The sequence below is a fragment of the Molothrus aeneus genome, chromosome 1, assembly GCF_037042795.1.
Source record: "Molothrus aeneus isolate 106 chromosome 1, BPBGC_Maene_1.0, whole genome shotgun sequence".
NCBI classification, from domain to species: domain Eukaryota; kingdom Metazoa; phylum Chordata; class Aves; order Passeriformes; family Icteridae; genus Molothrus; species Molothrus aeneus.
The window spans coordinates 15,017,459-15,031,904 of NC_089646.1; the positions used below are offsets into that span (position 1 = coordinate 15,017,459).

A 14,446-nucleotide genomic window follows, 5' to 3' on the forward strand; every position below is an offset into this window, starting at 1 on the left:
TGGTGCTTCAGGTATCACAAGTTGGCCATCAGGCAGTTATGTCTATCAAGTTTTCAGTCTTTGTGAGACCAGTGGAGGATACATGTTTTGATTTTTAACTAGACACTAAGTCTGTATTTCCTGTAGCATAAGCTCCTTAGGTAATTTGTGTCTTGGCTGGGTTATCAAAACATGGGTCAAGGGAGAGGCACACATTGCATGGTCATGTCAATCCACTTACCAGCAGTCATGTTTTGATTTTGAAGCTGCCTTTCCCCCCACCCCTCTTTCCTTTTGTTTTTTTTCTGTTCTGCATTTGGAAACATGCTTCACACTCTACTGTTCATGTTGCTTTTTGGAACCTCTGGGTACTTAATCCAATATAAAGTAAAGATTGAGATCCAAGCCTGAGCTACAGGAAAATGTAGGATATCTCAAATTTTGTCTGATTAGGGAAAGTTAGAGCTAATATATCTTAATAATTATAAGTTGGCTTTTATGCTAGCCTGAGTTATACTCTTTTAATAATAAAAGAGTACATGCAGAAGGATTAAAAGCTAGTTTTTACTAATTTGTCCTCAGAGGAGCTTGTGTTGTATTAGGTAGCAAAATGGAAGGTGATGTAAAAATGAGAACGGAGAGATCAGCTATTATAATATATGAGTAATATATGAAACGTGACATAGTTTAGAGTTGGTCTTTGAACTTTGTGATTAGGAAATCAAATTTTATTGGATAATTAAAAAGAGGCAGAATTGTACCTTATTTGCCTAAGTAGCTGGTCACAGACATGGCACAAAAAAACCAGTAGTAGGTCATGAGAGTTAAATGGATGGGATATGGGGAAGCAGTGGAGTCCTATGGACAGGACCTGTAAGAAAGTGTATAAGATTTTGAAATTACAGATAAAATGTATTAGAGGCAGTGATTTGTTGATGTATCTGAGGAAGGAGTGCTCAACAGTAACTAGGAGGAATTTGTCAAGTGAAGTGATTTAATTAAGTTGAACTGTAAAAGGAATGAGATCTCACAATATCAGAGAAGACAAACCCTTAATACCTGGATAGGAGATCATAATGTGAAGGAGACATCCACAAATTACCCAACAGCTGTAGAAAAGCAATGGGTTTTAACTGAATTTCAAAACCAGATTTAAATCATGTCCAGAATGTGATTTCATTCCATGGGTTTTGTTTTAATATAAACAAATGGTAATAAAGGGATGGTAGCTGCCTTAATTAGTATTTTTCCTGATTATTTTCACTTTCACAAGTAGAAGTAATGTTAAAAGCTAGAAAGATGAAGTGATAGGAGGGACACAGGTAGCTGTTCCTAGTAAATGCTTGGTGATGAACTGGTCTCTGCCCCCAGGAACTTTCTATGTAAACAGAAGAAAGCCAAGAATGACAATAGAAGCAATGCTATGGGGGACCCTTTTCTGCAGTTCTCTTTAATGTCACAACAAAGTTCTTATAAGGCACCTGTCTGCTTAAGATGGGTTTATTTAAGTGTGGGATAGTGTAAGTGGGGATGAGACTTGATATAAAGCATGGACAATATGAAAAAACATATAGGCAGTTAATGCTGAAAAAGTGTTGAAAGTGAAATTGAAAGCTATGGAACGAGGTTTAGCCAGTGTTCTCTAAACAGTGTTCATGCAGCTTTAGCAGCTGTTCCTGACAGCTGAGGGACAAGGAGTGCCTTGGCTTGGTAAAATTTGTAATAACTCAGGAATTTTGTTGAAGTTTAGGTCTGCAAATGTACAGGATATGAGTTAAACCGTGCAGCATCTAAACTATTATTATATGGATGCCATGCAGATAGACACATTAACATTCCTACTATACAACAGAGGTTCTTCTAGGAGAATTTTCATTTTTAGGTCCTCTGTTTAGTTTTACCTGTGTAGGGTGTTTCTTCAGTATCAGGAGTTGCTTGGAATAGGCAAATGCCAATGTATTATATTATTAGGTCATAATCTCTTTAGATAGTAATAATAAAAATGTCCAAAGTCTTCTACATTGATTTACCATATGTCAATGCAATTAATATTTAACTATTAAAACCATGTAAACTTAAGTACATGTATACAATATAGTTATCCTGTGAAACAGTAGTTCAAATGGGGCCAATAGCACCCTTGGCAACTCTTCAGTCTTAATTCTGCAGGTGTAAGAATGAGACTGAAGACTCCCCCCACCTTGCTCCCTCTGCTCTCCTCCCCTCCCCACAGTGGTTAGGAATTGGCAGATGAGAATTTCACATTGCCCCATGTGCAAGAGAGGTAGCAGTGGTTAATCCATAGTTTACAAGCTCACATTCTGTAAGCTGTAGAGGACATGTGCATTTTTTTCATGTCCCTTAATTAATGGTCTAAAAATTTCCTGTGGGTTTTCCTGTGCTTGGTAAACTGGGTCATGTCAGTTAAAGGAGTATGTGTCACACAAGTAGTAAGGTACACAGAAAAGTAACACCAAAAACCTACACAGAAATCATTTGGATATGTCACTAAACATATAGTCTTTAAACACACTGACTTTTAAAAACTGGGGAGTTTCTGATAATTGAGTATTTTTTGTAAGACTTGATTTTTTTTGGGAGAGGTTTTTTCCTATTTAAAATTGAAATTGTCTTTCTCCTGCTTTACAGTTTTTCTCAAAACCCTTATGCCAATGTTATTGAAGCATAGTATTTTATTAGTTTCTGAGTAGCAGGGAGTCTTAAATGTTTTGCCTCCTGCTAGCTGAGGATCCAAGACACTGTGAAAGGAAATCTACATAGAATTCCTCAGGAGACCACAGCATAGAGATGTTGTAGGAGATGAAAGAAGGGAGATTTTTTTGATGCATGGAGTGGATGCTTAGAATAAGACTACAGTGTGTTAGCAAGGGGATGAACAAGGTTTATGGGGGTACAGAAATAGTTTGATGTGTGTGTAAAATCTTTTCTCTACATTACACATCAAACTTGTTTCTAGGATAATAATTGACTTCTACCTTCAGGAAACAATTTTTCAGCTCAGCTAGCTGTGCCTTGTGCAAAGCCTTGCTTTTGCAATGCTCTTTGTCATGTTCAGTTCGAAGGAGGAGAGTGGAAATTCATAGTATTTTAAGATGCAGTGGACAAATACTGTAAAATGCTGCCATCTAAGAGGGTGAAACGGGAGTTTCAAGTTGTCCTTAATCATTCCTGTGTTTCCAGATGTATTTCAGAAAAGGAGAAGTATTTAGGTATGAAATTAGGCATGGTGGTGGATGGTGGTAGAAAAGTGAGGTAGCAGGGCTCCCAGGGTTTTTTTTTAAGGCAATGCAGATTACTAAAGCTAACTCTCTTTGTCAGTAATGTAAATTTGTAGGAATAAAATTTGGATAGACAAAACCCCTGGAGTTTAAATTTGAGTAGTGAAATCTGATATAGTGGAAATTAAAAAAAAAAATCAGTAAAAGCTAGTTCTGAAAATACTTTGAATTGTCTGCACTGTAAAAATGCATCTCATTCTCTCATAAGATATAAAAATGTGAACTCTCTGTTTTCATTGCTATTTTCTTTCTAGCCAAATAATCTTTGATCTTTCAGATTTTAAAGCGCTTTCATTCTCAAAACTGCCTTGTATGTTTCTGACTACTTGTAGCATCTTTCATCAGAAGAAAACGACCACAGTTCTTGTTACAGCCAGTCAGATAGTCAGTATGGTTCTCCTCCAAAGGGTTGGTCAGAAGAGTTGGATGAACATGGTCAAACCTTATATACCAATGACTATACTAATGAAAAGGTACTTTTTCCTTCTTCTCATCATGTGTTCTAAATCTTTTCCACTAATTCACTTCTAGAAATGAAACCTGCATTTCCAAAAGCGAGGAGCGTACATCAGCAGTAGCTCCTTCTGTTTTTTTAAAATATGCATGAAGCTTTAGCAAGTGAACTTTTTTTCTTATGTATATTTTTGTTATTTAGAAGCAGTTTTAGTTCCAGTTGTGTGTCAGATTGTATTAAATGAACATACCATGTATAATGTTTTTAGTTCCTGCCCTTCCCCTTCCTCTTGGTTATACTTCAGGAACAAACTTTTTACCAAAAAGTTTTTCTTGCTGTCTTTTAAGAGCTGCTCTTGTCTACATAGACCTTCTAGTTAAGATGTTTTTTAAACTGAATGTAATGCTGCTTTATCACTTTCATAATTTCCTTTATTAGAGATTTTTCACTACTGCTTTCAGATGTAGACAAACTTCTTAATTAAACTACAGCCGTGTCAGCAGATTTATGCCATCTAATTGCTACTGACAACTTACTGTGATTCTGGGCATGCCATAAACATTTCTCCCACTTTGGATAAAATACAGTATTTGTTTATATTTGTAAAGCAGTCCATTTTTCCAATTGTTCTCTGAAGTTGCATTTTTAGTTTTTTAAACTTCTAAAGTTCACTGAAACAGTACTTTGTTATATTATAGCACCACCTGTTCTTGAGCTGAATTAAGCAAGTCCTATTTGCAAGTATTTTTGAAATAGTTAGATTTTTTGTCAGTTTTAGAATTTTATTCTCTTTAATCAGTTTCTGACAAACATCTGTAAAGCACAGTCCTATGTTTTAGCAAATATGCAGCCTTCTTTTTTAATTGCACTGGGATTGATAAAAACCAGCCTTTCCTACCACAAACTGTTATAGAAAGGAAATCTTGTGAAACCTGCTTGAGCCAAGAGCCTTGCTGTGAGTGTTTCTGTGTTTTTCTGTAATCATCTTGTTGTATTTTTCTCATTAGAATTATTTTCTTTCTGCATGACCAGTCCCAGTTGTTGTGGGTTTACTTTGATTGTGGGAGGTGCTTTTCTGTAGAGGTTACAGAAATTATAGTGTCTTCTTCATGACTTCTCTAGGGACTGCATCTCAAATTTCCCTTGATGTTTTAAAAAAATTGTTCAATGAGTGCATTAATCTCTCATATTATCAGCAGTTGCTAGTTGAGCTGCTTTTTTGTAATTTTTTGTGTAAGATCCTGATGCAGATGTGATGGAAAAATTGTGCCTCCCTAAACTGACAACATAATGTTGATAGGAATGAGATATGGCATCTTAAAAAAAATCTATTTATCACAATCTCTTGTGTGATATTGCTGGACTTTTTTCTGAGGAATTACAGAACAAAAACATCAGGATGCTGAAAACTGTTGCTCTTACTGCAATCTAACCTTAGTTAGTTAATGGAGGTTGTGCATTAGACACAGCCGAAGTGGATGGCACTTAATTAAAAATTAACTTTAAATCTCAGGTCTCAGAGATTTACTGTTGTGACTGTCACTCTGATTACCTTTTCTATCATCACATTTCTTTCTGCAGTGGATAAAACACGCAGATGAACAAGGTAGACCATACTACTACAGTGCTGATGGCTCCAGATCAGAGTGGGAGTTACCTAAGGTGAGTGACCTAAAAAAGAAACTTCAGTAACTTGGGGCTTTCCCATATTCTTCCTGAATATGTGTTCTATCAGGCCTTTAATGTGAGATATTAACCACCAGAGGACTCAGATATTGCTCTTTGTTAGTTATTGCATTTTCCTGGAATTTCTGTTTATGAAGAGGAAAAAAAGTACTCAAGGACATGAAATATGGATATATATAGATTATTTAGATGTCAAAGGAGATTAGGTGTTTTTGCTGAATTGAGCAAAGGTTTTATGCAGGGCTGCAGAATAGTATCTGTGATTTTGCTGTGGCAAAGTAGAACTGTATAGGAAAAAGGAGAAATCTTCACTGAGAAACTGTAGTCTATTTTTAGGACCCTCCAAAGTGGTAATGCAAACAAGTGTTGAAAAACAAAAGTTTCAGTAGAGTTTTATGGTGTTTTTGAGGATGGCACAGTTTCACCAGAATTGTGTTCTGGTATTTATTAATTTTGTAGTGAAAATAGAAATTCGTAGGGAAGTGACAGATCTGGGGACACTTGGTAGTCTGAGGATATATCTAATACTCCTTAATTCTCATATTCACTTCAAAAAACTGAGCATTTGTCATAGGGATCTTGTTATGTATGTCTTCCCTGCTCTTTGTTGGATACTACATAATAAGCTGTGGCCATTAAAAAAATCGTTTCACACAAAACTGTGTGCATAAATATATGAAAAAGCATGTTTCTCCATTATTTTATCAGTACAAAAATCAGTGTCTCGAGTCACTTCCACTTAGAAAGGAGCAACCTTAATAGGTAGGGTTTTCATAATACTTGTGAGAAAATATTTACATGAAAATTAGGAATGAAGTTATATACAAAGCTGTTTTGTTATGGCAGTAGAAGAATGTGCAGCTGAAGCACTGAGTTAGCTTTGAGAATTCTCCTATGTCACTCTGATGTGTTAGGTAACTTAAATTTTGTAACATGTCTCAATGTAACAATATCATCTGTACCTATTGATTTTAAAAGCTGTTTAGCTTTGGTTAGCTATTGGATTTATTAGAAGTCTTAAAATCTGATAGACCAGGTTTTACCAGGAGCAATTATTACTTCTGTATGTATAATTGAAATAATTTTGGGGAATAATGTCATGCATTCATTCACTTCATTCTATGACTCGTGCTGTGCAGAAGGTTTTGACTTGGAAGAAATTGTGTTTCACAAAAATAGATTGAGTTAGGATTTGAATTAAATAGCAAATTGCCTTTAATCCAATTAGAATAAGTCACAAAGGTAATCCAGAACCATTACCTGAGGTACATTAGGAGGCATAAGGGAGTGGGTTCTAGTATTTGTTTAATAATGCATGTTATTCTAGTGATTCTAAACAAAGTCTGAGTTCTGTTGTATTAGTAGGCACTTCCAAAATGAAACATTGCCTTTGATTTGTAATTTGTGATCTGAAAGTGATCACAAATTGATGTTAGCAATTCTCCTTGAAAATTATTTCTTATCCTTCATTTGGGTGGAATGTACTTGTTAATCCCTTCTTGAAACTAGTCAATCTTGACTGGCAGCAAATATAAGGTTAACAGAAGAAAATGAGCAATTGACTCTTAGATTCAGAATCTTGGCTTTTAGCCTGAAATTCTGTGGAATAGTTTAAATATTTCAACAAAAGATTAAGCTAGTTTATGTAACTATATATTTGAAGATGTTATGCTTGTGAGTAATTAAACATGATTGAAGATTAGTCTCTCAAAGATCTTCCTGAAGCTGGTTATAAAGTACTTAAAACAAATGAATTAAAGAACACTCAGACCATAAAACTGCTTTGAAGAAAAATAATCTGTGTTGAAAGTTCTCTTGAGCAGTGAGAGAAAGCCATAGAAAGATCTTAGCATTGTAACACTTGCTAAAATGAAAAGTAAGTTACTAGGAAAAATCCTACTCTTGCTCAGTTTGGTGGTTTTTTTTGTTTTGTTGTTGTTGTTGTTGTTGTTTTTTTTTTTTTTTTTTTTTAAATCCTCAGTGTATTTAGCACAAATATTGCCTTCCAAATCTTGTGAAATAAAGTGATATAATAGAATGGTCATGTAATACTATAAACCAGAAAAAGAATAGAATCTTTTTGTTAGATGGTTGTTAATAATCTGGATTTCATTAGAATTAAGAATGGTTCAGGGATTTCTGGAAATAGCACACTAGCTGAGCTAATACTGTGACATTAAAAATCTTCAGAGTAATAGAATTAACTATAAATGTTCACATGCTTGGGAATAACACTCTGTTCTTGTACGTGTGTTAAAAATTGTGAGGGAATATGTTGGGAAGGGCGGACAGTTACAAAACAAATTACTTTAGACAGTCTCACAGAAAGCCCTCCAGTCATGTGGATTTAAATAACATCTAGGAATAGCTGGATGCCTCTGGCTAAAAATGATGTTTCAGATGCAGTAGCTTTGACAACTGCTGAAAAGTCTATTAAGGCTCATGATGAGTGTGACCCAGCTTTCTGCAGTGGAAGAGAAGAACATACTGAATTAATCTTTAAAATGGATAATAATATTTTAATCATAGTTTCTACTAGATCCTGAAGAAGACTGAGATTTCTCATCTGCAGAATTTTGCTGTATTCAGCTTTTGGTTCTTGCCAATTATTAAAAAAAAAAAAAACCCAACCAAAACAGTCAAGCAACAAAAACCCCAACAAACAAGCAATTAAAAGTTAGATAATAAAATATGTTTATTTCCTGTTTAGTAAAAAAATAATGTCTAAATCCAGTTTAAGAAGGGCTACAGCCCTATTCCAGAAACATAGTTCTCTAATAGGAGTTTTATGACTTAAGCAAATGAGAAATCTCTGGTAAGGGTGAGGGGAATTAAACTCATCTCAGGAGTAAGAACTCCCTAATTTCAGAAGTTTCAACAAAAGTTAACCTATCAAAGTGACAAAAAAAAAAAGTGGGAAATCGAATAAATATCAAAATGAATAGCTCAAATGAGAGTTATAGGGGATAACCTAATAAAAAGTAGAGATTAAAAATCTCTTAGATTTTCAAAATGCATTCCTAGGCCAACACCTGACATAAGAGCATGCTGCTTGGCCTTCCTCTGAGCAAGCTCACTGATCCAAGAGTAGCCTTTGGAAGAAAATGTGTCTACTCTAAGCCTCTGGAGTGAACCCAGTTTTAGTGTTAATATTTACAGACTGTGATATTGAAATTGTCTGTGTTCTTCTCACAAATTCCTGCAGCATAAACTCTCCTTGCTGTATCCACAGAGGAAGGGGTAGCTGGAGGAGTTTCATTTTTGGCAGTGTTAATGGAGCAGCAGTCTGTGAATTCACTCTGTGCACTGCCAGCATGGGGGGTGAGCTCAGGGGCCTCGCTTCTGGTACTTGGTGGATGGTTTTGCTGATGGAGACCTGAAAACTGTCAGAGCATGATAGCTGAAAAAATTACACTATAGCAGGGGGCAGGTAATGTCAGGAGCATAATTAAATGGTGAAGGAAAAGAAATAGGAGCACATGTAAAGAAAACTTTGATTGTCTTATGGTAAATTTTGTTCTGAGCTGTGCTGCTGGATTTGAGGTTTACCCTGTGTGTTGGCATTTGAGTCTACTGCAAGTGAGTGCACCAGGCAGTTTCATTAGCAGTAGTGACATTCTTGTGCTTAAATTTGGGATTGGCTGGTGAAAGCTGAGACAGCCTCAGTTGGTGTGAGGATCCAGGTGGTTTTTAACAGCACAAGTTGTTAAAAAAACAAACCTGAGTTAAGTATGAGAAGACAGTCAGGGTTTTTTTCCTTTCTCTTTAATATCTGTATTTCTACTCACAAAACCTGGTTTGATCTTCCTCATTTGTCCTGGGGTTTAGTGGCTCCCACCTCCCCCCAGCCTTTGCTTGGGCACACAGCAGGACCTGTGGCAATCAGCAAGGACTTGGGGTGCTCATCAAAGATGAGCAGTCTTGGTGACCCTGAGGATTAAAAGGAGAAGCAATGGATGTCCAAGACAGTAACATGAATAAAGTAGGTTATCCAGAGGTGTCTTTCAGTCACTGGTACATTTGAGCTCGAGCTGCTTGTCCCAATGGTCTCGTTCTGCCTGGGTTCAGTTCCTTCTGTGCAGCTGAGGCTCCAACTGCTATCACCCTGCCATCCTCTGGCAGAGAAATCTTCATTCCCTAGAGAAAGGAAGGGAATGAAATCCCTTGAAAGGGCAAAAGTAATCCTATTTATTTATGGAGGTTTAAGAAGAATGTGTTACTGATTTAGTTGATGACAAAAGCAAAAGTTGTAACATAGGTGTTACATCTATCAGAATAACATAAAAGTTTATTCAAAGCCAAGGACAGTAGGAGCACTAGAAAGTAGTTTTGTTCTGAGGCAGCTTAAATTTAAGGAAGCTTCTTCTATTTCAGACAGTGTTTTGGAACAACTGCAAATAACATATATGAGGTGCTAAAGGGTACTAGGATAGCCCAATGTTTTTAAATGCTACTGTTTTGAATTCGATTGCAGTAAGGTTGTCTAAAATGCTTCACTTCAGGTCTTTGCCAGCTTTCAGTATTGGTTGTTTTCCAGTCTTTTCTACCTTAGCCCACCCAGTTCCTTTGTCTGGTTGAAGATGTTGCTAACACAAACCAAGAAGAATCTTTTTTCTGTTTCTTAAAACTGACAGATCTGTGCCATCTCTGTAAGAATGGGGACAACTGCTACAAATAACTTGGAGGTGTTACATTTGTTTCAGCCACAATTAGGCTAGGACAGAGCCTTGAGCCATGCCATGTATCAGCTTAAAATTAAAGAGAAATCACTCAGCCAGTTGAGAGGGTTAGAAAATTTTATACTGAGGCAAAGAAAGCCTTTAAGTAGTTGGAGAAGGTGTTGAACAAATTCAGCAATGAAAAGAATACTGTGTGATCTAAATTTACACCCCTGGTATCCTTGAACTACAGCAAGAACAGTTTCAAAAAAATCCCTTGGTGTGTGCAGTCAGAGGATGAACGATTTGCTCATGTGCCCCCTGTGTGATAAGAGATGCTCCCAATGAAATGGGGAGCAAGCTGGGGTGATGTGCCAGAGGGGTTAGTGTATTGGGATAAATTTGAATTTGGGGAGGATTTCCAGTGAGCAGTAGTGTGTAAATGTGGAGTTGTGGTCTATGTTTTAAAAAGCTTTAGCATTAGGAAGCAAACACTGCACCCTAAGAAGATGCTGGTAAGGCACATGGTGTAGCAGGGCTTGTCCCACCAGGCACTGTGCAATCTTGAATGGGTCAGTTTTATTGCAGAGGCCTTGCCTGATCTCTATCTTCAGGATCACACCGAGTCTTAGGCATAGAAAGCCTGCTTATGGTTATGAAAAACAAGATTTTGTTTGAGGGAAGGCAAGCCCTACCTAGTTTCAATGGTGAATACTGCAAATGCAGGAGGAGAGAGAGCAGCTCCTGTGCAGGTGGGAGTCCTGTAGAGCATCAGGGAACTGACTTGAAGCTGTTCTGCAAGGCTTTTTGAACTGAGCTTGGTGGGGCAGAGCAAAGGGCAGCAGGGTGGTGTCACCCAAGCAGGCAAACCCTCCTGCTCTGGCCACCTCTCCCTGGCCAGTGGACACTGCCTGGTCTAGAGGATGGTGAGTTCTGCTGGGCAATGTGGAGTAGGAAGTGGTGCCTCTGTCTCCCTCTGATTCTCTTTGGACATCACAGACCAATTCATGTATTTTAAAAGTGGAGACTTGTCCTGAGCTCAGAAACACAAAACTTTTTATTTCCACATCATCCTTCCTCCCAGCATGTTTTACTATTTATAATTATAAAACAAACAAAAAACCTCTTAGACATCTGAGAAAAAAAGATTTACTTGAAGTTTCTATTGTGAGAAAATGGGGCAAAAATGTCAAATGTTCCCTTTAAAGACTTGTCAGTTTACTAGCACTGTTTGTATCACCAATGCAAATTATTTAATCTGCTAAGATGCATAGAGCTCAGTGTTCGTGAGTTGTTAGCAGTGCTTTGTTGATGAGCTCTATATACTGTTGCTTTGGTTTTTTGTTAGATATGTTTAGTAAAACTTGAATTTCATGTTACAGTTCCTTTCCCCTTCAAGGTGAGATTGTTTGTTAGAGAAGTTAACTCCTGTGGGTTGTGATAGTATCAAAGGCACTGTTTAAATATAGATCACCTATGCCTGTATCCTAACTTTTAAAATGTACTTAAATTCAAGATAAATTACTTCAAAATACATATTTGTTTATTCAATTCCTTCAGTTACTTAAATGGAAAGTACATGGAAGATTTCCATAAATAATGTATACCAGTGTCAGTAATGTGTAAATCTATTTCTGAAATAAACAGTTCTGTTTCGTAGCAAGAAGTGTGTTGGAATTGCCCACCTAAATGGGTTCAAGCTGCTGCAAGGAATGCTGTTTGTTGCATCCTTTGTGATTTAGACATAGTTTGCTGGAAGTTGTTTAGATTTTAGTTTTGCTGGCAGGCAGTTTTGCTGCATGTTGCTCAGCATGCTGCTGTGGTTGGGGTTGCAGGAGCTCTGGCAGAGTGGATATTTCCTTAACAAGAAAGCAAGCCAGCACTAGGGTCCTTTCAGCATGTACCACAGCTCAGCTTCTGATAGAACAAGGAGACAAACTGAGAGCTGGTTAAACCTCACCACTGTGGGGAAGCAGTTGTCATGTGAGTGGAAATGTGCTGAAGCCAGTACAAAGGCAGGCTCAGAAGTGACTTTCTGCAGTGACAGCTGATCTGTTTCTGTCTGTACATGAACTACCAAATTTTATTCTCAGTTCTGCAACATCCGTTCACTTGGGAGTGTTTTACTTATCTTGTGCATATTAAAATAATGTAACAAAATGCTAAAGTTATTTAGCTTTTAAGCATCTGTTAGCTTATTTGGAGCATTAACTCTGTTCGTAGTAAACTACAAAGCTGACTCAAGCATTGTGAGTGCTATAGCAGTAGTAATGCTGGTTCTTTATTTGGTCAATAAATATAACTGTATTATGCAATCTTGGTTAGATTTAGTGTTCATGTTGTGTAGGTTAAACCTTGCCATGCTTTGTTGGTATGTGCAGGTACAGGTTATTTTGTCTTTGAACATCCGAGCTCTGAGCTTATAGCGGGGATCAATATCAAAACTGTAGAAGTCAGTGTCCTTGCAGAGATTTTGCTTTAGCTAAAAGGAGCACTTCACTTTTCTTTGTTTTTTCCTACTCAGTGGATTCTAGTGCTTTATGTCACTCCACAAATGCTGCCTTAAGTTTCTTTGTATGTGCAGATTTCACTCTTTTGATACTGATTGAAAAGAATGAGATTTTAGTAAATCACTTAAAAACCCCATACATTGATGTTGTCTTTTCTTGTTTGTGTTTTCAGTATAACACTTTGTCTGAAATATTTTTAGAATTTTTTATAATGTATTGTAATGATGTAAAATGGCAACACTATTAATGAAAAATATGCTGCAATTGTGGAATCTAGTTAAATGCTGTGTCCTTCTCATGACCCTCACATTTTCTCAGTGAGTTTGCATGCTCTTGAGTTACTAGAAAACCTATGATAAATATGGTCTCTCCTTGGTTATTACAACTCTGCTAGGTCTTAAAATTATTTCCTGCTAAATATTTATCTTCCATGTTTATGGAATGTGTACATTTGTATATGGTAAGTACATTCCAAACCAGCAAATTATTTTATAAGCAATTAGATGTGTTTATTCTATGTAAAATTTGATGTGTTTATTCTGTAAAAGCAAGTCCTCACTCTCATGTCTCCTCATTCTAGGCACCCCAAATGTTTGGATCAGAGTCATACAGGCAATCACAACAATCTAACTATTGTTAGGATCACAGGTTTTCATTTTCTTACACAAGAGCTGGTCAGATGCTGTAGTATTGTCAATGCAACATGAAGAGTGAATGTTTACATTTTGTATTTCCTGTAATTCCTTGGTGGTTCTCAATACCCTGTTGGGTTGCAAAATCAGCAGCATCTGCTGCAGAAGAAATCAAACACCTCTCTGCCAGCTGAGAGTATTATCCCAACATGCCAGTCTTAGCTACTGCTTCAGAGAGGACTAGAGGAGAAAGGAGAATTCTGAAGACTAAATGCAGACTAAAACCAAGGCTGTTTGCACACCCTTGGGTGGTGACATCAGGAGTCTGAAAGTTTGCACTGTTTAGGCATATGAGTGGTATGTCCAGGTCTTGTTTGCTTGAATTAGATTCTACTTACAATTTTATTTTTCTTTTTTTTAGTACAATGCTTCACCACAGCAGCAGAGAGATATAATAAAGAGTAGGAGTCTGGACAGGAGGCTACAGGAACCAATAGTTTTAACAAAATGGAGGCACAGCACAATTGTGCTGGACACCAATGACAAGGTAGGAGCAAGTTATCAGCATGCTGAAATGCCACTTGTTTCTGATGTGTGACACATTTAATGTACCAGAAATTACTATGCCTGAATTTCTGAAATTTCATTTTTCTTTTGGTCTCTTGTATCATTGTGTATAACATGCAGCAAAAACAAGGGCTGTTCAATAACTTCACTACTGTTACTTTGTGAACAGTAGCTCTTTTATTGTCCTTGAAGTATTTTAACTAGTGTTAGTTCAGGGGAAAAGCTGTGCATGGTTACAACTGGGTTGTAATATTGTTATTGAAGGCCAGAGGACAGTACTGAAAGTGCTGAAACACTTGGCTCTGATCCTTTCCAAAGCTGAGCTGGTGTTTAGCCTGAAAAATGCTGTGGGTCAGTAACAACAAAAGCTGTTTTCTGCCCATTCTCAGGGCATGTTCTTTTTGGGCTCTACAGTAAGAGGTGCTGTTTAGGCCAGCAAGGAGACAGGGCCTTTCCCTTGCTCTCCCTCTGCTTTGACCTTTTTCCTTGCCATTTCTGCTTGTGCTGGGCCATTCTGCCCATGGGTCAGGAGAGCTGATGTGAGCTGAGCAGGAGGAAATGGGTGATGTACAGTGGTGGCATGGTGGTTTCTGTGGCTTCACTGCAGTCCATCCCAAGATACCTGGAAAATGAAATAACTTGGTAGTGCTGAAATCTTAGC

The 14,446-nt window shown here is 37.2% G+C and overlaps 1 protein-coding gene across 6 annotated transcripts in view; it reads left to right on the forward strand.

The window, feature by feature from the left end:
• The window catches only part of ARHGAP12 (Rho GTPase activating protein 12), a 73,114-nt gene that overhangs the window by 34,007 nt on the left and 24,661 nt on the right, over positions 1-14,446 (forward strand). For 3 of the 6 annotated variants that reach the window (XM_066551739.1, XM_066551755.1, XM_066551747.1), the window contains exons 4-6: positions 3,611-3,751; positions 5,314-5,394; positions 13,640-13,765. In XM_066551739.1, the coding sequence (XP_066407836.1) occupies positions 3,611-3,751; positions 5,314-5,394; positions 13,640-13,765 (348 nt within the window). The remainder of the gene's footprint in view (positions 1-3,610; positions 3,752-5,313; positions 5,395-13,639; positions 13,766-14,446) is intronic. The other 3 variants (XM_066551763.1, XM_066551770.1, XM_066551777.1) reach the window with 1 other exon arrangement.